We start from the raw sequence: 21,125 nt of genomic DNA, 5'->3' as shown, positions 1-21,125 counted from the left end.
CTAGAGTAGCCGGTAGTCCACTGTACTGCTGTATTAGAGGCGAATGTGACGAATGGTAGAATAGTGTCCCAATTTCGATAATCTGGTGTGATGTACATTTATATTATATCCGGTAAGGTGCGATGAAATCGCCCAGTTTGGCTATTCGTCGGGGGATGATAGTTTGAGGTTGTCTTATGAAGGGTGGATGACGCGTGAACTTCAGCAACAACTGTCGATAAGAAGGCAGTCCAGCGGTCACTTAGGAGCACCGGGGAGTGCTATGACGCAATACAATTGATCGCAAAAAGAAATTTGCTACTTCTTGAGCGGAACCAGTCGGTACAGGTGCAGGTCCAGGTACAGGTGCAGGTACAGGTCGACAGCTGTTAGAATCCAATGGTTACCTCCATCGGCTAGAGGTAGGGGACCATATAAGTCGCTGCCGACTATGTGGAATGGCGTGACGGGACAGGGAAGAGGTGGTAGAAGGCCAGCGGGCGAAGAAGTCGGCCATTTCCGGACATTTCGGAAAGCATTGCGATGACCGAGGGATCGGCTTGTTTATGCGCAGTGCGAGAAGGAGCGCAAAAGCTTGCGAAACGCGTAAAGTATTGTGCATTACAAGCGCTCTATGTGGGCAGGATGCAACGTATTTGGCAACGTTGGAAGACAGGCCAGGCCAAAAAGAATCGTTTTTTCACGCTGTCGTAGGTTTTGTCAAAATCAAGGTGACCTGCAGTGGCGTCATCGTGGAGAGCAGCCAGTATATGTGGCCGCAGCACACGTGGGCACGACAGGGATCCAGCGAGTTCCATCAGGGTAATACACGTAGCGGCGTAGGATGCACTCTTCGAGCTTGAAATTGCAAGGCTCTCGGCGAAGCCGAGTAATGGGCGGGTCCAAAGCGCCGATAAGGCGGTGGATGATGGCATGGCATTAGGCATCGGCTAATTGCTGTGAGCGGAGAGCGTGTTGGTTCTCAGAGTCGTCGGAAGAAACTGTTGTGATATACGGCGGGGAAAGAGATGGCCGGCAGTGGTCAGAGGTGGAAATGCATTGGGAAGAAAAACAAGCTGATTCAGAAAGGGAACAGCGAGAAAGAGCGTTGGCGTCTTGGTGTTGGCGACCTGGTTTATGAGTTACGTCGAAATGGTATTCTTGCAAGTGTAGAATCCAACGGCCAAGTCGGCCTGTCAAATTTTTGAGTGAAGACAACCAGCAAAGAACATGGTGATCGGTCACAACTGTGAAGTGCCGACCGTGTAGGTAAGGACGAAATTTTTGGACAGCCAAGAAGACGGCAAGGCACTCCTGCTCGGTAATGGTGTAGTTTTTCTCAGCTGGAGTTATAGTCCGACTAGCGAAGGCAATCACTCGGTCCAGGACCGATTCTCGCCACAGGATGTTTTTCCATTGAATTCCTCAGCCAATAGGAAGGCGAGGAAGTTCAGCCGGCGCTGCCCGTGGCGTCAACCGGTTAGCATCCCTCGGGAGCCAACATGGCAACAGCATGCTCGCAATCGACTATCGGCTCACGATAATTGTGACGGCCACAGCTGAAATGTTTTCGATGCTTGACGCCGTGAAGCTATATTGTGCGTCGTTTTTCGGCGGTGTCTTGTTTCGAGAGTTTCCACTTTTCGTTACGTAGTTTCGAGCGTTTCGAGAGAGACGATGATCGGCGCAGCTGTCTCGTAACACACTGGCGATTAACGTACTACTAAATCTGGAATTGAATAGCGTGGTCTAAATACATAACAATCTTAACAGCTGTTCGTGAGGCCACTCTAACACGATGATTACTGCCAAAATATTCACTGCAGGCTGGCAACAGGGCCTACGCATCAGAGAGCGTAGCCCGTACCGTGGCCCAGTATAAACAGCAAAAAAATAGACGAAACGAAGAAGAAATAATTTACCGAGAAATGGGCCCATAAAAGAAAAAAACATAGAGCGCTTGTAATGCACAATACTTTACGCGTTTCGCAAGCTTTTGCGCTCCTTCTCGCACTGCGCATAAACAAGCCGATCCCTCGGTCATCGCAATGCTTTCCGAAATGTTTACATACAAATAAGATATAGGTACCAGCAAACTAGTGTCCCTGCTGCTGCGCTTGTCGATTTTCAAGCTTCGTCGCACTTTTTCCTTTGAATGCCACAGCTCCCTGTTGAGCGAAAATTATGAACACTATAGCAGTGCATGACCGAAGAACCGGCGGTCCCAAATTTCCCAGCGCTGTGAAGCTCCACATGTTAAAATGATTTCAGTGCACTATATAGTGGACATAGGTATCCAGAACATTAGTTGAAAGTCCTGAGAGCAGACAGCATGCTCCGATGGTCAAGAAGTTGCAATTTTTAGAGCGGCAGCAATGGCCTGTACACCTCAAAACGTTAAGTTCCAACATTATAAATGCGACCTTGACATAAAATGCAAAAATATTTCCCAGGATTGCATGTCTCGGCGTGGCCGAGTGGGCCAAAGTCAAAGCATAATGCCACAAAACGTTCTAGCAAAAGTAAGGTTCACAATGTTTTAAAAACGCTTTAGGTTGGCCAGTTCATTCAACACTGGCAACCATTCAGGTTTCTCACTTTGTGTATTATGGCGGTCAGGTTGTTGTACTCTCAATGAAGTACTCCCTCGCTGAGCGAGCATCCACGTCCGCGTGTCTCACAGCCATTCTCGTTTTCCCATACACTGTGGAGGCAAAGCCGCATGAATACGTCATATGGCACACCCCCTTGTATATGGACCGGCAGGAACCGTATACCATAGGGTGTAATTGGCAAGTCCTTTTTTTAAAGTCCTCTGCAAGATATCCCACACAAAGACTGCATACCAGCAGTCAAGAAAAATATGGTCTATGGTTTCCGGTTTATGACAAATCAAGCAGTCCACCGACCACGGAACAGACACCTTTTTTCCTCAACCACAGTTTAACAGGCAATGTACTACTGTGTAGTAGGAAGAAAACACTTTTTGCTGACGACCGTGCTGGCATCTTTTTAACTCTTTTAGGACATCCTTACCTACCCCTCCAAGTGTAATGATCATTACAACGGCACTGGCATCATTACATCAAGAAGGTCCTTATATAGTTGCTTTTGGGTTACAGCGCTTAGGTATTTCATTGAGAATCTTACTTTTAAAATGTCAAAGGAAGCTATAACCTTAGGTGAATAAACACAGTCTTCTGTGTTTAAAGTTGCTAGAGGACACCAAAATTTCGGGTAAGCCTTGGCTCAGTCTAACTTGAAAAACCATTTGCAGAAAAGGGTCGGTTTGGTTCCGTAAGAACATAAACATGGATACTATTTGTCGTAAAAATACATGGGCCAAACCAAGTCCTCCACTTTTTACCGAGCAAAACCAATTTGTACAACTTGTTCTCTCCCAAGCTGAACCTCAGAAAAAACCGCCAGCAATCAGTGAAACGTCTGGACGCTAACCCTTGACATAGACAACGCTTGCAAAACATACCAGACTTTCGCGAGAATGAACAAATTGCATACAGTTGAACGCTGGAACATTGATAAATCAAGGCCACCGCACTTTGTTGTTTTCACCTTGTCCCACTGTAAATATCATTGTTAACAGGAAATAAAGAAAAGAAACCTCGGCGTGGCCGAGTGGTTAGCGCAGGACGCTACGGAGCTGGCAAGGTAGAGATTACAGTTGGGCACAGATGGGCAAGGTAGAAGTTGCAGTAGGCCAGCAGGAGGGGATGTTGAACGCTTGCGATGCTGGCACGACGGACATAATGAAATGTATTTGGCGACGCTGGCAGAAAACCTAGGCCAGAAGTAGTGGCTCTTGATAGGTTTTAAAGTGGCCTAAATTTCGAGCAGTAGAGTCGTTGTCGTAAGCCTCTATAATTTTAAACCAAGGGAGCGAGGTACAACGGGTACTCAGCGTTGACCCGTAGGGTGATAAACGTCTCGGTAAAGTTTTCCATGGTGAAATCGTAACCGACGAAGCTGACGGAGCAAGCGACTGTTTGGGACAACTGAATCTCCACGGAGGCGAGCGACGATTGTGCGGCAGTAAGGGTCAGTCAGCTGCAGGGACGAGAAATGAGCGTTGATCTCGAGTGGAGCTATCGCGACGGGTGCCACATTCGGGTGGCCAGTAGAAGGCTGACTGGGATGGCAGGAGGGAGGAGGAGGCCGTAGGTGGAGCCGCGTCAGTAGGAAGCAATGGGCAGCGAGAGAGGGCGTCAGCGTGGTGGTGTTTTCGCCCAGATTTATAGGTGATGGTGAAGGTGTACTCTTGAAGACGTAGCACCCAGCACCTGTACCACTTCTAAGGTACCACTTGCACGAACGTCTGCTGTTTTTTTTTAGAACCAGCTGGCACACCGCACGACGCTCCGAGCAGCAGTCAGCGATGATGATGATGATGGATCTATACAGACGAAAGAGGTGAAAGTTGGCGCACTGCACTCAAATTAACATAGTTTTTGTGCCATGAGCACAAGTGACGTTCGCTGAAGGCTGCTACACAGAAAGATAAGAGAAAACATCTACGTTCTATATTCCAGTATCTCTTGCCTACGCCATTGCGCGAACGAATGCCAGAAAAAGGCATTATTTAAACTTGTGATTCACATTACGAGTACATACCAGCCACTTCACAGATGCACGTTTTGCACATGAATGAACGTCCGCTTGAAGCAGTGCACGGCTCATGCTCTTCTATAACACACACCACGTAGCCACAGAAATGTCTCACCAAGTATAGTAAACAAGCAGTATACCCAGAAGAAATGGACATGGGCAGGACATGTAGTGCGAAGAGAGGATAACCGATGGTCGCTGAGGGTAACAAACTGGATTCCAAGGGAAGGAAAGCGTAGCAGGGGGCGGCAGAAAGTTAGATGGGCGGATGAGATTAAGAAGTTCGCAGGGGTCAAGTGGATGCAGCTAGCACAGAACCGGGTTAAGTGGAGAGATATGGGAGAGGCCTTCGCCCTGCAGTGGGTATAATCAGGCTGATGATGATGATGATGATGATGATGATACCCACCGCAATCAAATAGACATGGCTCGAGGCTGACGTCACTGCATCTCCTTGACGCGCCGAGCCTCCAGATTGTTTTTTCCAACGCGCAAAACAAAATGGCTCTGTGACACAAGCAAGCAAAGCATGGAGGAAGGAAACAAATAAAGAGAGGCCCTTGCCATTCCCCATGCATTAAAGAAAGTACGGCGGAAAGGACGTCAAACTTTAGGGTTAGCCAAATCGGGCCATTAGCCATGGCATCGCTGTTGATATGAAAACTCGAACCACAAGCAACCGCCTTGCTAAGGGCCCGAGGTACGTGAGCGTTGCGGAGAGAGAAATTGCGGAGGGTAAAGGAGGAGGAGAGATTTTGCAGCGTCCAGTCGCGGCGCGGCCGCGCTGGCTTCAAAGAAGTGACGTCAGGGCCTCTCCTTAGTTGTTTCCTTCCACCATGAAGTGAACCGTTGACAGAAGACAAGATGACCAAGGAGCAGCACCTGGAACTGTTTTGCAAGCAAGGCAGCGGGGCTCTCCCAACGTAGTTCCGGCAATTTTGACGCAGCGTGAACGCCTCATCGCCGTAGGTAAAGCGGCGACTGTGCCAACGTCACGCCTTCGAGAGGCTGCTGGGCATCGCAACTTCCGGTTTTTTCACCGCCGGCCGCCGTCTCCGGACTGGGGCACATCTCAGCCAGCCAGTAAAAACGCTCCCCGTTCCCCGAGAGACCCCCAGAGGGAAAAAGCGTGCTACGAGATGCGAGCATATAAGATCTACCCCATCCGGGCATTTTGTATCCGACCCTTCTTCGACGGGCTCCTTCCATTTCGGACGAGTTTGCTTATTTTATTTTGCGTGCTTTTTTTTCACTGAACTTGCTTCCCTGACTGGCAAAGAAACGTAAGTCAGAAACGGCTGTCTTGTGTACTTCTCCTACTGCTGCGTGCGGCGTGAAGCATTCGACGTCTTCGGCGACTCTTCATCGCTCGTGTGAATGCGCGAATTCGGGTGCGGGGGCGAGTTTACCCAGCCCGTGACGTCGTGCACCTCCTTCCCACGTGAAACCTTTTCGGAATCCCCAGTGTGAATACTGCGCAATGGGCAGGCCATGTGACTATTCCGACCGGCAGTGACTGTATGCCCACTCATGCCGCCGCGGCGCCGAAGGAGGCCCGGTTTTTCTAGTGAAAAGCACTTCCCAGTCACCTTTGTTGTTCCTCACCTTATATATTTATATTTCATCTCCTAAACTGAACGGAAAAGCGTGCTCCGTTCACTTATGTCAGCACCTATGTTTGCAGCACTGCGAAAGACAGGGGCGCCCTGGGCCAGTAATGAGTGTGCATGATCATATATACCCTGTGCTACCCTGCCTTTCGCAGTGCTGCAAACATAGGTGCGGACATAAGTAAACGGAGCACGCTTTTCCGTTCAAATTAAAATCGCGCCTTCTGCTCTAGAGATAAGAAAACAATATTTGTCCAAGTTAAATGGCACTGGTGTATACTACCGGTTGGAATATACTACGACTGCCAGTTTCATCTCGGCAATGCGTGAAAAAATTTAGAAGCAAATAGCGTGCTTCGTTTACTTTTGTCCGCAGGGGTACGTTTTGTTCATTCATTTTACAGAAACACGTGCACCCGAAACGCGCGCCGAGAAAGTCGAGACGAGAGATGGGGAGAGGGCGGGGATCAAGTGAGCACTTAGTTCTGCCGTTCATGCTTTCGTTAGTAATTTTCGAGACAGGGCAAAATATTAGTCCTCAGAATTTGCACACGGCGCACCTCTAGCCGCAGTTGCTACTCCTGCGGATAACGGGTCGATTTGGGGACCAAAGTGTAGTTTCTCCTCCCTGCAGCCTGTTTTTTTCCTTAGAGTGTACATGGGGGGTAACCTTTTTTAACACCAGCACCATTCCTCTGTCTTGTTCTTTTCTTTTTTGTTCCTTTGATGCCTGTAATCACTCCCCTCACTAATGACTTCGGCCCTGAGCGTACACAAATAAATAAATAAAAATAAATGATTATCTTGGTTAAATGCCCGAAAGACAGATGTGAGTTACGTCCTCGTTCTTCGTGTCTATGTTACCTGCATTTAACCGAACCGTAAAGACAGTTTTGCTTCCGGCTGAAAGACGAATTTCAGTAACAAATCATATGCCGCCACGAGACAAAAAAATCTGTCATCGCACACCCCATATTTAAATATTGTTTTCGAACCAGTCATCAGCTAGCCCATTTACTGACTGCGATGGTCGTGACAAAAAAATAATTACTTTTTGACAGGGTTTGACGGGTCCATGTATAAGTCTCGATCTGTTGTACTTAATCGCTGTTTCCGGTGTCATGAAAACTGCAGTGAAGGTAGAAGTTTTTTCGTTTGAGGCTGCCGTACTTACATTGTATTCCAATTTTTAAGCGCGAAAACTGATGTTCAATACCTTTTTGCTGAACTTCAGGTATGAGGCAGCTCGCTAACACACCTTCTTACTTTTCTTATTTTCTCTGTTAGTTCTATTCGGTTTGGTTTGTGTGATGTAACGTCCCAAAGTAACTCAGGCTATCAGAGACGCCGTAGTGGAAAACTCCGGAAATTTCGACCACCTGGGGTTCTTTAACGTGCACTGACATCGCACAGCACACGGGCGCCTTTCGCCTCCATCGAAAAGCGGCCGCCGACGCCGGGATTCGTTCCCGCGTGTTAGCTCTATTCTATGCTTACTCTGAAGCTCTGCATTTCTCACGTTTGAGCAACCTTTACAATCGCATATTTTAACCTATGTAACAATCACGGCCTACTTTGTGATTTTGCGACATCGGCTGTGTTGAAGCCGTGACATAGGTCATCAGAAATTTAAACCACACGAGGTTCTATCATCCTGCACCGATATCGAACTATTACACAACACCTTGTTTTTTAACTCAGCAGTCGAGCACCATATACAGGGCTGCATTTATAGTTTAATTGTTGTTCCAAACGTAATTTATACATTTTTCTGTAGGGTTTTACATACTAATGCTACAACATGAACAACGTCTGGCACATTTGTATGATCAGCTTGAATATACAGCATGTTTTTTTCATTTTGTGTCACACATTCTGGTATATAACAGGGCTGGGCAAGATACTTCGAAAAAGAATCTCCGATACCGACACTTGATACCCTGAAAATTTGTATTTCCGATACCGATACCTGATACAGGATCGAAATCGAGTTTCGATGCAGATACTCGGTACTGTATCGTCGATACTTCGATACATCACTGAAATTCTAACATAATAAAGGTGGTAATACGATTAGCGGCATTAGAAAAGTTTACCGTGCAGTCTGGAATCTTTAGAGCATTCCTATAGCGTAGTTGTTCTGAAAGAGCTTAACAAATCTGTTTATCTTTCCTTTTGATACCAATGCACCAACTAGCACAGCAATTTACTTAACAAATACGCCGGCACGAAGTTATTGTTTGGGCAGTTGTTCTTGTCATAACTTCACATTGAATTGAAGCCGTAGTTACAGTTAAGCGACTGCTTCCACAAGCAGCCTAGCGAAATATTTCTTTAAACTAATGCTCTTCATGCGAACAGGCCTGTGAATACTTTGCTATACATACAAATACAAAGGCGCAACCAACGTGCATTTGGAGAACTGAGCTGTTATATTGCAAATAGTGCAATAACAAACTTCTCAAAATCTGCATATGGTTAAAAGCTAAACGGAAAACAACATAAAATGGCTGAACCTTTTTAGTCCGGCAAGACCGCGATTTTAGCGCGAAAAAAACGACGCAAGTGAGAAAAGCCTCTCTATATACGCACACGAGCACACGACAGTGTTTTATTAGATGAAGATGCCTTTTATCAGAGCGTAAGAGTGAACCATAGCCGCGTTGACTCAAGCATCCTGGAGGTATCTAGGAACTCGACGTTCAATAGCGGCGCTGAAAAACTACCGCTGGGTCTAGATAAAAGATACAACTCTCTTTTTTTAATCGAAAGTGACTAAAATTATGTCAATCAATTCGCATATTTTAAAAAGAAATATTTAGTTTTTTAAGTAGAGATACCTTTATAGGTATTATTCAAGGTTTGTTCAAATATTTTTGCAGAAAAATGTTTGACAAGGCATAATTTGTTTTTCGAACTGTACTGGAAAATTGCATTCATACCTTTCATGTCATGCATTTCATAAAATTTTGTACGTAATATTTTTCCAGAAAAACGTCTAGTGGAAGCCTGTTCCCTGTGCAGTTACAAAGGATGGATTTGCTTTCCGTCAAACGCCTTAACTACAATAACGTGGCTAGCCGATTGCTTCGTGGCGGACTGAGGCCTTAGAAACTTGAGTTCTTGCCGCCAAGCAGAGCCGGAACGTGGAGCCCAGATATTTTGGGTTGTGCATATGTTACTTCGTCCGACAGTACACTGAGGGCACTGCTTGACGAGAATAAAAGGCCGCAGAGAGGGGGGTGGATGCCAAAGGGTGGGAAGAGTGGGTAGAGCAGTGTGCGTGATCCTTACTGCGTGTTCGCCTTGCGTTTCTGCTTTGTTCATATCTCTCTGTGTATCTGATAAAGGCTTAGCAGCTTCTTGGTGCGCACTCGGTGCTCAAAAGTAAAGCACCTCGTGAGCACCTACTTACCATTGCCCCCTGAAGTTTTAAAGAAAGGGAATCTGGAAATGGTGGTTGACGCTGAGGGGCATTTGTAGGGAACTCAGGCGGTACTGCAAGCCGACCTGTCTCTGGTCTTGCACTACCACCCTAAACGAGCGCTGCTAACCCGAAGTTCCGCAATGGCTTCAAAATTTGTAGTTTTTGTTTAGTATCGGGTATCGTTAAAATACATGATACTCTAAAATGTATTTTCGTTATCGATACTTTCACTTTCTGCACGAGATGCCTAACACCGATACACAAAATGTACCTAAATATAGTATCGAAGATACATGTATCTTCGATATTGCCCATGACTGGTATATAATAGGCGTTTTCTGCCCAGCAAACTGTTTCCATAACTATTACGAATGCCGTTTTCTTTTACGCTAATGTAAATATGCAGATATGGGCCAGCAATTTATTCATACCACATTATTTTGTTCTTAATATCTTCCTTTTTCGCCCAAGCTTGTCATCACCATTATGAATTTTTTTTAAAGGACCACTTAGCCACAAAATCCCCGTCACACATCTCTTGTCAGGTGTTCAGATAACTCGCCGATCATCGAGTGATAAAAAAAGCGAACGCCTAGACAATGTATGATCACATGGGTGTACCCAATACCCAGCTCTTTTACACATAGCTGTAACTACCAATTCACCGTTACTAATCAGTCATGGTGATTCCCGATTTTACGTTCGTGTAAAAGCCACACATGCGTCATATTTGGTCATACCCCTCATCTTACGCATACAAAAACGTACGCGCTCACAGTGTCCTAGCTTGATAGCGACACAAGAATAACAACGCTGGGAAACTGTTTCAACCCACTCCGTATGTCATCACACGAAAAGCAAACTTAGAGCACGCCTTACGTTCTCCTGCGCCTTGCACATACTCATTCCGCAGCACACAAAACCAAATTGTACAAGGTTAGCAGAGAGCACACAACGATTGGCAATACCTTTGCGCCCGTGTAAGAGAGGATATTAAGAACTAAGCATTTTGTGTTAACCAGAAATGAACACTTTGAGCACGCAAGCATACGTGCCAGATATCAAGGCTACACGGCAGACAAATACTACGAAAAACAGCCCGCAAATGAACGACTAACTTTACGACTCCGGAAATGACACACACGAACGGTTCGTTGGTTGCTACTTGTCGCGTTTGATTGTTACCAGCCTGAGAAGTCGCGGTTCTTCCGGAAATCAGGACACCGTTCAGTCATTTCGTGACTAGTTCGGGCACTGGGGCACGCAACACATGGTCATATCGCCCCGGAAGATGCCATTCCCGCGTCTTTTTCAGCGAGCCGCGACGAAGCTTGGGGAGCGCAATGGCGGCCGCCGGTCGCAAGGTGGCACTCACCACTTCACAGAATGACTCCACCTTGCAAGAGGGTTCACGGATCGTGGCACTCTATACTAATTTTGTTTCGCAAGCATTTTACCACTAAAAAGAGCTACGGAAATGTTACCTTGTCTCAGTGATATAAACCCTGCTTCAACGTGACAGCATTCAAGACCTGTTCACCAGATAATCTCGCGTAAACATTGCCGGCGTTTTAAGGCCACGTTCGTAAGGCTTCGTTAAAGTTCGCGACTGTACGCTGATTAATATGAGTGGGATAATTAGAGAGGCACAAATCAAAGGATCGACGACAACGCGAGCAGCAGTGTGTACGAAGGATCTGCAAGTGAGACTGCACATGGAAGCCTCCAATCGCGTCCCACCCTAAAAAGCGGTGCTTAAATGCTTGCAACGTCATCTACAACTTCCAATGTAGCACTTTGTTCCGAAATATTTAAGTAAGCTAGTAATTAATTACTAATTATTTACTCTCCAGAACAAAAAAGAATTTTATACAATAGCGCACACGACAGGGAACGACATTCATTTGGTTTTACTCTTCTTAGAGACTGTCTTTTTCTAAACAAGCTTCGTTAGATATATAGCTGGGACACCGCAGGTACAGCGCCTCCTGTTTCGTTCCTGCTGGTAATGATTTGCCTAGCACAACCGCTGCTTCACAAGCCAATGCATCTTCTGTGAGAAGGTGCGACACGTGTCGTGTAGCGAGCAAACATTATCTCCCGGTAGGCACTAGTCATGGGCTGGTGACTACAGAGTAGCCCCGAAGCATAATGCCATCATGCCTTTGATCGCCACGAAAACAGCGGTGACAATGAAGGGAAACACCGAAGCGGCCACTACCTCTGACGCCGGCCCGTTGCGCCTACCTGAAGAAGTTGTAGGAAGTCTTTTGCGTCGGGATATCAGCCTGCGTCCAGGTGTCCACGTAGGCGTATGCTCCGACCAGCAGTAGGGTGAGCCCGATGAGCCAAATGACCAGGTTCATCACCAATAGCGGGAAGCGCACGTACGGGTTGACGTCCAGAATGACAGTCGCCTCGGTCGAGGCTATGCCGCCAACCTCGCTGGTCATCCCCGATTTGCGGGCCACCGAAGAGAGCGCTGTGTGCAGGACAGACTCGCTTTCAATCTACCGAGGGATGCTTTTAGTCAGAGCCAAATTAACAGTGATGAAGGACCGGGTTAAAAAAAATTAAGAGGGCCCTTATAACCTCCCACCGTCCTACCTCACCGACCTGGTAGTCATGTTTGAGACTTAACGCGCTTTACAATTTCCTACAAAGAACAAGCACCATATTTACTCGAATAATCTGCGGAATGTCTTATCATTTACTATCCCTCAGAGCAAGTGGACAGACCAGCATCTAGACCTAGCTATTCAAGCAAATAAATAACCAGGACATACAACATCCTCCCTAAAAAAACAGAGTGCGCACTGAAAAAAAATAAATTCCTCGAGTGGTTATTTACTTGGTAAATCGATAGCGCAGGGCGATTGGTTGCATGAGAGCACAGGCGAATTAGAGACGAGCTCGTTCATAAGCTATGCGCAAATTCTTACCGTAAGTATCCTACCAATCATATAATATTTTTTGAATTCATCCAGCAAGACGAACTCAAGCTCGTCTAACGCAATGTTTCTAAACGGAAACTGTGATATTGTGTTCTTTATGGTAACAAAGCAAATAAAAAATAATGTTATTTTCCAAACGCTGTCGTAATGGGGGGGGAGAACAACCTTTTCAAAATGATGGCTCCTGTAGAAAACGAGATCGCTGCAGAACAGACGCAAAATAAAATTTTAACACGTTGAAATAATCAGTAATATACGGTATATTTACGTTTAAACAGATTGTCGACATTAACAAAGATAGTATACTACAGTTTGCACGTAACCTAAATATATAAGACGGAAGCACTTTTCCATTGATCGTCACATTATAGAATTAATTTCTTTTATGAGCTAGCGTAGGCAGCGCACTGCACCAAGAACATGCCGCTGCTGTAGACGGCGGTCGGAAAAAGTAGTACAGCGGATACTTGAAGAGACAATTCTGGTAATTTTTTATCGTACTGAGTTAACGATTCATTTACATTGCTGAAGCGTGGTCCTCACAGTACGCGATTACATTTTTTTTACAATACCCGAGCAATATTTTCAAATAAGCGAAAAACATGAATCAAAATTGTAACTCCCGCGCATGGCCCGGAAAGCAGTGCCTTGCGTGACGTCAGATGATGACGTCACAGGCATGCACCCGCTGCAGTTCTGCCGAGGTGTGCGAACGGCAATTGCTGTCACGTGCGGCACCAGGTGAAACATATTACGTGATGTCGGTGAGTCGACCTCGATGTCATCGGACAGGGACAGCAAGAACTCTTTTCATCCAAATGCAATTTAAAAAAGAAGAACAATATTTGACATGCATGGGCAATGAGGGTAAAGCAAGCTGGCGACCTTGAATGCTGCTAAATTATTGTCGTAGAAAGCATCAATTGCATACAATTTTTTAGCCAATTACACACTCACAAACCCGATTCAAGTGGTTGGCATACATGAGGGCCACCGATCATTACTACACATCCTTTTCTTTCTTGATACCGACCCTAAATCCGACTCACTGCGAGTGACATTGTCTACACAGCGATACCCCTTCCACGTGGAAAATTTAATGTCATCCCCAACGAATGGCATTTTTTAAAATTCAATATCATTTTTTCTACGCGCTGCTAAACGACAAAAACTAATCAATTTCGCAAATAATGGCATGATAAAAACTGAGCGTGCTCAAAATTTTATAGGCCTTAGATACGTTACGAAAATGATCCCTCTCTGAAGGAAATCAGTTTTCAAATTCCCGCTGACGCCTGACATGCAATGCGTCACCAACCTGCTGATCACGACTATCCATTTTTTAAACTCAGCGGTGGTGTCTGCGTTTGTTCACGTAAGGGTACGGAAAGTGCGCCGAGCACAGATCTAAACTTTAAAGCGCACGGGCTGGCCATGCAGTTTCAACTACGTGCACTTCGCCTACCAAAGTAAATTTCGAGAACAAGTGATATAGGCATTGCCTATAGTGGGGCGACCTACGGATGCAACCTTCAAGAGTACGCGCCCGACGTCTTAGCGGCGTTCCGTTCTCTAAATATTAGTAATATAAAAATAGGCGCAATAAATATTAGGTGATACATTCAAATACGACAAACCCCAGCCGCATCAAGGAAGTAGACGGACAAATTCGCAACACCTACCGCACTGAATGCAGCGAGCTTACCGCACGGTTGTGCCCGCGAGAGCAGCGGACAACGGCAATCTGTCTGTGCGCTGCGCCCTAATCGTCGGTAGGCCTAAACTGATTCACACAAAAGCCGCAGCAGACGGCCCTTTGGAACTGATCAGTAGTAAACTGTTCGTGGAATAGTCGTACTGTCAACCTAACTGTCTCAGAGTAAATGAAAGATTTAATCTCGGCGACACCTTAGTAGCAGCGGAGCTATTGAGTACGAGATCGGATGAGCTGAGCAACATATCGGCAACTGTGAACTGCGAGCAGAAAATCGCTCAGTTGTATTGTAGTTATATTCATAATTTCTTTGCAGATCAGCAATCCTCAGTAAGGCGTTTTTTCTTGCATTGATTTATCCAATCGCTTCTTATTTAACCGATCAGTAGACTTTGGCGTGCTTTTTTTTCCGACTGTTGCTCGCAAACAATCCGCCGTGCCGACACCCGCGGACTGCGACGCAGGAGGTTTATTTTATGTCGTCTGCGGAAAGAACTTCGGCACAGCATCCGATTTCAATAATCGCCTAGTAATCTTGAGGCCAAACTCTTCTATCAGAACCATCCCGTGTTGGCAGCAGGCCCGCGTGGAATGTTCCTAGCATTCCTAAGTTCCCAGGTGTAGAGAGGGGGTGCCGGATCGCACAATGCAATTAGTCGCAAAGCTTTCTTTTTCTCGTTATATTAGTGGTAAATCAATGTGCTGTTTTCCGCATAGAATAACTCGTGCAGCCAGCACCATAACACTAGCCATCACCCATCTCTGCAAAGGAACGCATTAAATCAGGTGTGAGCTAAAACACGAGACAGTGATTTCAAGATCAATGCGGTTTGCAAGCAAGAGATGCAAGAGCATCGAAAAATCATTGGAGTCAACTCCGGCTATATTTCGATTATTACAGATATCAACGAAATTTGCAGACGTTCTTCTCAACGTCAATATTACGTGTTCCAAAAAGCACAGTTGAGGACGCTTTGGTTTTCCCGCAAGGTAATTTCAAAGATAGCGTTCCGGTAGCAGCGACTCGCGCTGCCAGACAAGGAATTTTTACGGCCAACACTGTGCTTAATGACGTCACAGTCGTGAAGGGGTTTTCGAGCAGACGACGGCGACCATGCAACGGCGCTACTGAGTGCGGTTTGGACGGCATGGCGTCGCCTGTACGATCCTATGAGGTGCGGCTGACACAAGGCAGGGCGACGGCGGTACCACTCAGGAGCAGCCTGGCACGACGCAGGCATGGCCGACAGCTTGCTTGAAAACAACATAGATCTTGAAATAATTGTCTTGTAGTTTCTGCTCATACTCATACTTTAGTTTGTTCCTTTGCAGCTATGGATGGTAGCCATGTGTTGTGTTCTGTTGGCTGCACGAGTTATTCTACGAAAAACAACACACTGATCTACCACCGATTTCCCGGGGAACAAAAAGCTTGGCGACAAATTGAATCGTGCGATCCGGCGCCCCTTCTCCACCTGCGTACGCATACATCCTCGGAACGTTTCACGCGGGCCTGCTACGAACACAGAATGGTTCTGATAGAAGAGTTGTTGACGCTCTTTCCGCACACGACATAAGCTAAACCTCCTGCCACAGTCCGCCGGTGTGGCACGGCGGATTGTTTGCGAGCCACCGTCAGAAGAAAAAAAAAGCATACTAAAACCTGTTGGTCTGTTTAATAACACGCTATCGGGTAAATTAATGTAAAAAAACCCTTACTGAGTATCGCTCATCTACAACGAGATTCTGGGGATAACTGCGATACGAGCTAATTTCTGCTCGCAGCTCACAGCTGCCGATATATGTCGCTCAGCTCATCCGAGCGGTGCTGCATTCAGTGCGGCAAGTGTTGCGAATTTGTTGTCTACTTTCTTGATGCGGCTGGGGTTGGTCATATTTTGATATACCGCTTAGCATTTATTATGCCGAGCAAATGATCATGAGAGGATGGAACGAGGCTATGCTGTGCCGTCGGGTGCGTACTCTTGAAAATTGTATCCGTCGATCGGCACATTTGCTGTTGTTTTTTTTAATTGTATTTGGATGACTACCGTCCTAGCTGTACCTGTCCGATCATGTCGAGGGCGACTTACCGACACCACATAATATGTTTCACATAATGTCTTACGTGACAGCGATTGACGTTCGAACACCACGGCAGAACGGCAGCGGGTGCGTGCGGTGTGGCTGCACGCCTGTGTCCTGATCATCTGACGTCACGCAAGCACTGCTCTTCGGGCCACGGCGGGAGTTTGAATTTTGATTGAAGTGTTTTGCTTTTTAAAATTATTGCCGGCTTATTGTAAAACATTTAATCGCGTAAAGTGCTGACCAAGCCTTCAGTAATACAAAAGCATCATTTACTCAGTACGGTCGAAACATTGCTGGAGTTGACCTTTAAGCTCCGACTTTATATGTATTATAGAACAGTGTAATGGTGCCTCTTTGCCGCCTCCCCATGGCGACTCTCATTTCCTACATGCACGTTGCTTTAAAATAACGTGAACACTTACACTATAGTGCTATCGCGTCTACAAGACCGCTTAAACGTCCTGCTATTTTTAGAGAAGCATTTATTTTATTTATTTATTTATTTATTTACCCTCAGGGCCCAAGGGAATTACAGAGGGGAGGGGGGGTAAAGTAACGAAAGTAAAACACGATACAGCAAAAAAAAATACAGCAACCTAAATGGTCATTATACAGTAAATGATAACGACTGCGCAACAAGATATAAAAATACAAAATCAGCAGCAACACAACCAAGCGGTAGATGGTGAACAAGCAAAAGCACAAAAACGACAGCAGAAGTATGTTAAACATTGGAGCAAAAAAGGTTAGTAACAGCTGCACGAAAAGCAATTGCACGAATTGCATGTTTACTCCAACGAAGGAAATATAAGTTTAAATACTTCACAGGAATCCAGCTTTTAAATGGGGCCTGTAGTTGCATAACATTTTTTTTTCATTCCATTTATAAGCAAGTGAATAAATGTGTTTATGTTTCTATAAGCGTTTTCGAGCATATACTGGTGAATTTCATGATGAGATCTTCGACGTTGAGCCGCCTGAGAATCTCACGTGTCTACTCACAGCAGCTGAGGCAGCTGTCAGCTATGGGCAGTAATAATGTTTAGCTAATAATTTATTTTTCATCGCAGCTTTAACTCCTAGCGCTCAAATTGATAAAACTCACATCTGACCTCGACACCAGTAATGAGTGGCTACCAACTGAGCTAATGAGCTGGCTACTAACTGAAAGCTAGCTAGAACCCGCTTATGCAACATGACCATCATGTGGCACCAGCTGACTTCCAGCTGGTAGGCATTGGAAACCAGTTAATGCATTTTAGTACCAACTGGGACCAGCTGAAACCACCTTAAGCCAGTTAAAACCACCTATGAAGTTTTTTATCCAATTGGACGGATAGAAAGTTCTCTATTTTGACTGGCGAAATACGAGGCTAGCTTTAGAATTAAGCGCACCATCTGACGAACAGCTTTTGGAGCATTCCACATTGCAATACCTAAGCACTAATTTTACCCATGAGAAATACCGAAGATGATGGTTTGACTATAATTTCGACCAAACCTGGATGTCTGCCACTTCTCAAGCTCTCGGAAGGCCCCTGAGACAAGTGGGCGCGTTCATTTCAGCTTTTGAACACAGGATAATCTGGCCCTGGTTTTAGTGTAGTGCACATTGACATCAGATACCTGAAGCCTAGTCCAAAGCCTCAGATTTAGATTAAAGACAGTGTAGTGAGATGACCAAACGAAGATGACACCAGTAGCATCAAAAGTATGGTTCAGATACAGTGTGCCAGGTGGGCAGACTGGAAAGTTTTCGGCACTGGTATAAGGCACGGTTATTCAGAGGTAATTAAGACATGCGTTTTTTCCGCAATGTACGCCGTTAGGCAGAAGAGAAGATAATGGTGAACGTTCGAGAAGGGCAGAGATAAAATCAGCTTTAAGGATATCAATAGGATATTCGCGAGTATTGAATTCAGTGGGACATGGCCTCTTGGGTGATCCATTGAATTTTAAGGCAAAGAAACATACAAGGAGACCGCAGAATGTAACGCAGCGATGTGATAAGACGATCTGGTGGCATAGCATGATGGCGCAAAATAGAGATAAGGTGAAAAGGGATGTGATAAGGTGATCTGGGGGCATAGTATGGTGGTTGCTAGCGCGAGACAGGTAAACGGTGGAAAGGGATGTGATAAGGTGATCTGGGGGCATAACATCAAGGTTGCTAGCGTGAAACAGGGATAAGGTGAAAAAGGGTGTAATAAGGTGATCTGGGGGCATAGCATGATGGTTGCTAGCGCGGTACGGAGATAAGATGGAAACATGGTGATGATGAGTTTGTCCTACAATGGTCACCACCAAATTGGCGATGTCGTAGACGTGCGCAAAACGATAGCGGACGCAGAAAAATATCGTAAGCATAAGCCAAGCACTATTTGTGGCCGTGCCGCTTGCAGTGTGGCCCGTGGCTGCTGACATTGCATTTCTATGGCAGCCGCACACAGTTTTCTCTTACGCTTCTCATCGCGGGAGAACGGATTTCTAGCCTTGATGAAAACTATTTGATAGCCAAGATATTAGAATTTTAGTTTAGCGCTGCCGCTTACCTCGGCCATCTACCGCTACCGCGCACCGCCAGCACAGCACGCGCTGATTGGCCCCCGCGTGCTGCGTCCGCCGAAATTTGACAGAAACGTGGCGCCATCTGTCAACATCAGGGTGATCTGCGTATGCGCACTGACGCTCGCACAGTAGGCGGTAGTGGTAAGCGGTAGCCATAAACTAGAAGTCTCGATTGTCGTATGAAGGAAACGGGACACAGCGTAAGCACAACACGAACTCGTTTTTCGTTTGCACAACACGGATCAAGATAAATAACGATATTTTGTCATTAAGTGACGGAATGAAGCTTCGAAGCGTTGCTGATGCTGCTATGCAGAGATCTGAAGCTGTTTCCCCGCCAGTAAAATGACCTCAGTTATAAGGTGTCTGTGTTAGAAGAGTGGTGTTCTCAGGTGTCTGATAAGTGTGGAGCTCGTCTTGACAGTGCCGCCAGTGAATGCGGCGCCGTTCTCTTCTGAACAGTGAACTCTGCGTACTAAGTGCGATTACTGGCTTCTACTCTTATTCACCTAGTTGTTTCCCTTTTATTCCAAGGATCGCGGTTGCTACCTTTTTTGAGTAGATATGTTCCACTACCACTTCTAGTGTTGCCAATGCCACTAGGTTATTCAAAATTGCTGAACTAAAGCTTCTGAAGCAAGACCTGTAGTATAATTTCTCCAAACGTCTATGCAGTTCGTTCGCTTGTTACACAGAAAGCAATGGCATATGGGAGTGGTTACACTCAAAGCGCCTTGTCCTTACCATTCGCTGTGCTCTCGAAGCGCTTCTTGGCCTCTGGCTGCTTATCCTTAGCAGCAGCCACATCTGCTGGCAACGCGTACTCGGCCGAGGCGAAAGGAAGCTCCTGGATGGACCCACGCATCGGCCACAGGTCATGGGGTGTGTCCGTTCCAGTGTCAACTGTTGAGGCAGTTTTCACCCCAGGAGCAGCCATTGCGTTGGCTGGAGTGTGTTGTGTAGCCATGTCATTCGTTCCTGCACCGGCGTCGGCTAGACATGGTCCAACGGTATTCACTTTTACAGTCTGGGGCACCGCTGACTCTATCTGCGGCTTGTTGGGCTTCGGCTCTAACTTCACGGCCGCTTTGAGCGTCGGCTCCGGCTTGTTCTCTAGATGTGTCTCTTCTTGGACTGCTATATTCACCTCTCGCTGCGCCTGCGCCTGAGCGTCAACTGGTTTGGTCTGGTCTAGCTGAGCATCGCTTGGTTTCATGCTGACAAGCTCCTCGGAGCTCGGCGTCGATCCTTGCTCCTTCCGAGGCTCATTCTGCAACTCTGCTTGTTGTATATTTAAAGGTTGCTGCACAGTGTCCTGGACCTCCAGTTTTCCCGAAGGTTTCTGAAAAGCCTCCTGAGGATTTGACGCACCGAGAAAAGCAGCAGCTTGCGCGGTTGGGCGGCTTCCCCGTCGTCCAGTGCTGGAGTTGTCGAAAGCGCCGGGTGGCGGCGGCAAGCGGTATGATTTCGGCGATACAGGCGCTGAAGTACTGACGGCACTGCCGAGGACTCCTGTTTCGGGTGTTTGTTCACTTTGAAGTACTGATGATGGGGAACTGGCGTGAAGACTGGGCGCCTTACCGTGATGATGCTGCGGTGCGCATAGAAGAGGAAATTATATGAAGAGGTGGGAAGGTATGGAATATTGCGCACGAGATTACTGAACGGTGTTGCAGAATTCCGTATAAGCTGTCTCATATCGCCCTGAGGAAACATCTCACGCGCGCAATGAGTAAAGACTTGGGAAACGCAGATATAATAAGGCTTCTCGAGGAGACTTATGTTAGTGATACTTGAGTAACTCAGCGATGTCTGAGAAAATATTGCACACTGAAATGGTATACTGAAATAGGACCTCGCGTAATTGTTTAGCGCGGTACCATCCACCCACTTAAATAATACGGATATGATAAAGCCTTTAGAATTTTTTTATGTCAGTACTGAGAACATTTTCAAGAACGGGCTGTGGCGTGCATTATTGTAAATAACAGCTAGAAATCACAATAAATTGGAGGTTTCTGGCATTTTGACGTCAATATAGTTTATAAGCCATATCCATTTGCAATGCTAACGCAGTCTTCTTACATTAATAAACACATTCTTACAAAATGTTCTTTCTCTCAAACGGAGACATTATTAGAAGATGGTTAGGTGATTCC

At 46.1% G+C, this 21,125-nt stretch overlaps 1 protein-coding gene across 1 annotated transcript in view; it reads right to left on the bottom strand.

The window, feature by feature from the left end:
* The window catches only part of LOC146182899 (tetraspanin-33-like), a 36,030-nt gene extending 23,780 nt beyond the window's left edge, over positions 1-12,250 (bottom strand). The window contains exon 1 of the mRNA XM_084608968.1: positions 11,887-12,250. Coding sequence (XP_084465094.1) covers positions 11,887-12,092 — 206 coding nt within the window. The 5' untranslated portion in view covers positions 12,093-12,250. The remainder of the gene's footprint in view (positions 1-11,886) is intronic.
* Positions 12,251-21,125: the final 8,875 nt, after the last annotated feature.

This window comes from Amblyomma maculatum, chromosome 7, assembly GCF_055883805.1.
Source record: "Amblyomma maculatum isolate TAMU_Amacu chromosome 7, ASM5588380v1, whole genome shotgun sequence".
In the NCBI taxonomy this organism is placed as follows: Eukaryota; Metazoa; Arthropoda; class Arachnida; order Ixodida; family Ixodidae; genus Amblyomma; species Amblyomma maculatum.
Note: the sequence above shows the minus strand (reverse complement) of the source record. Positions and strands in the feature narration are given on the sequence as shown.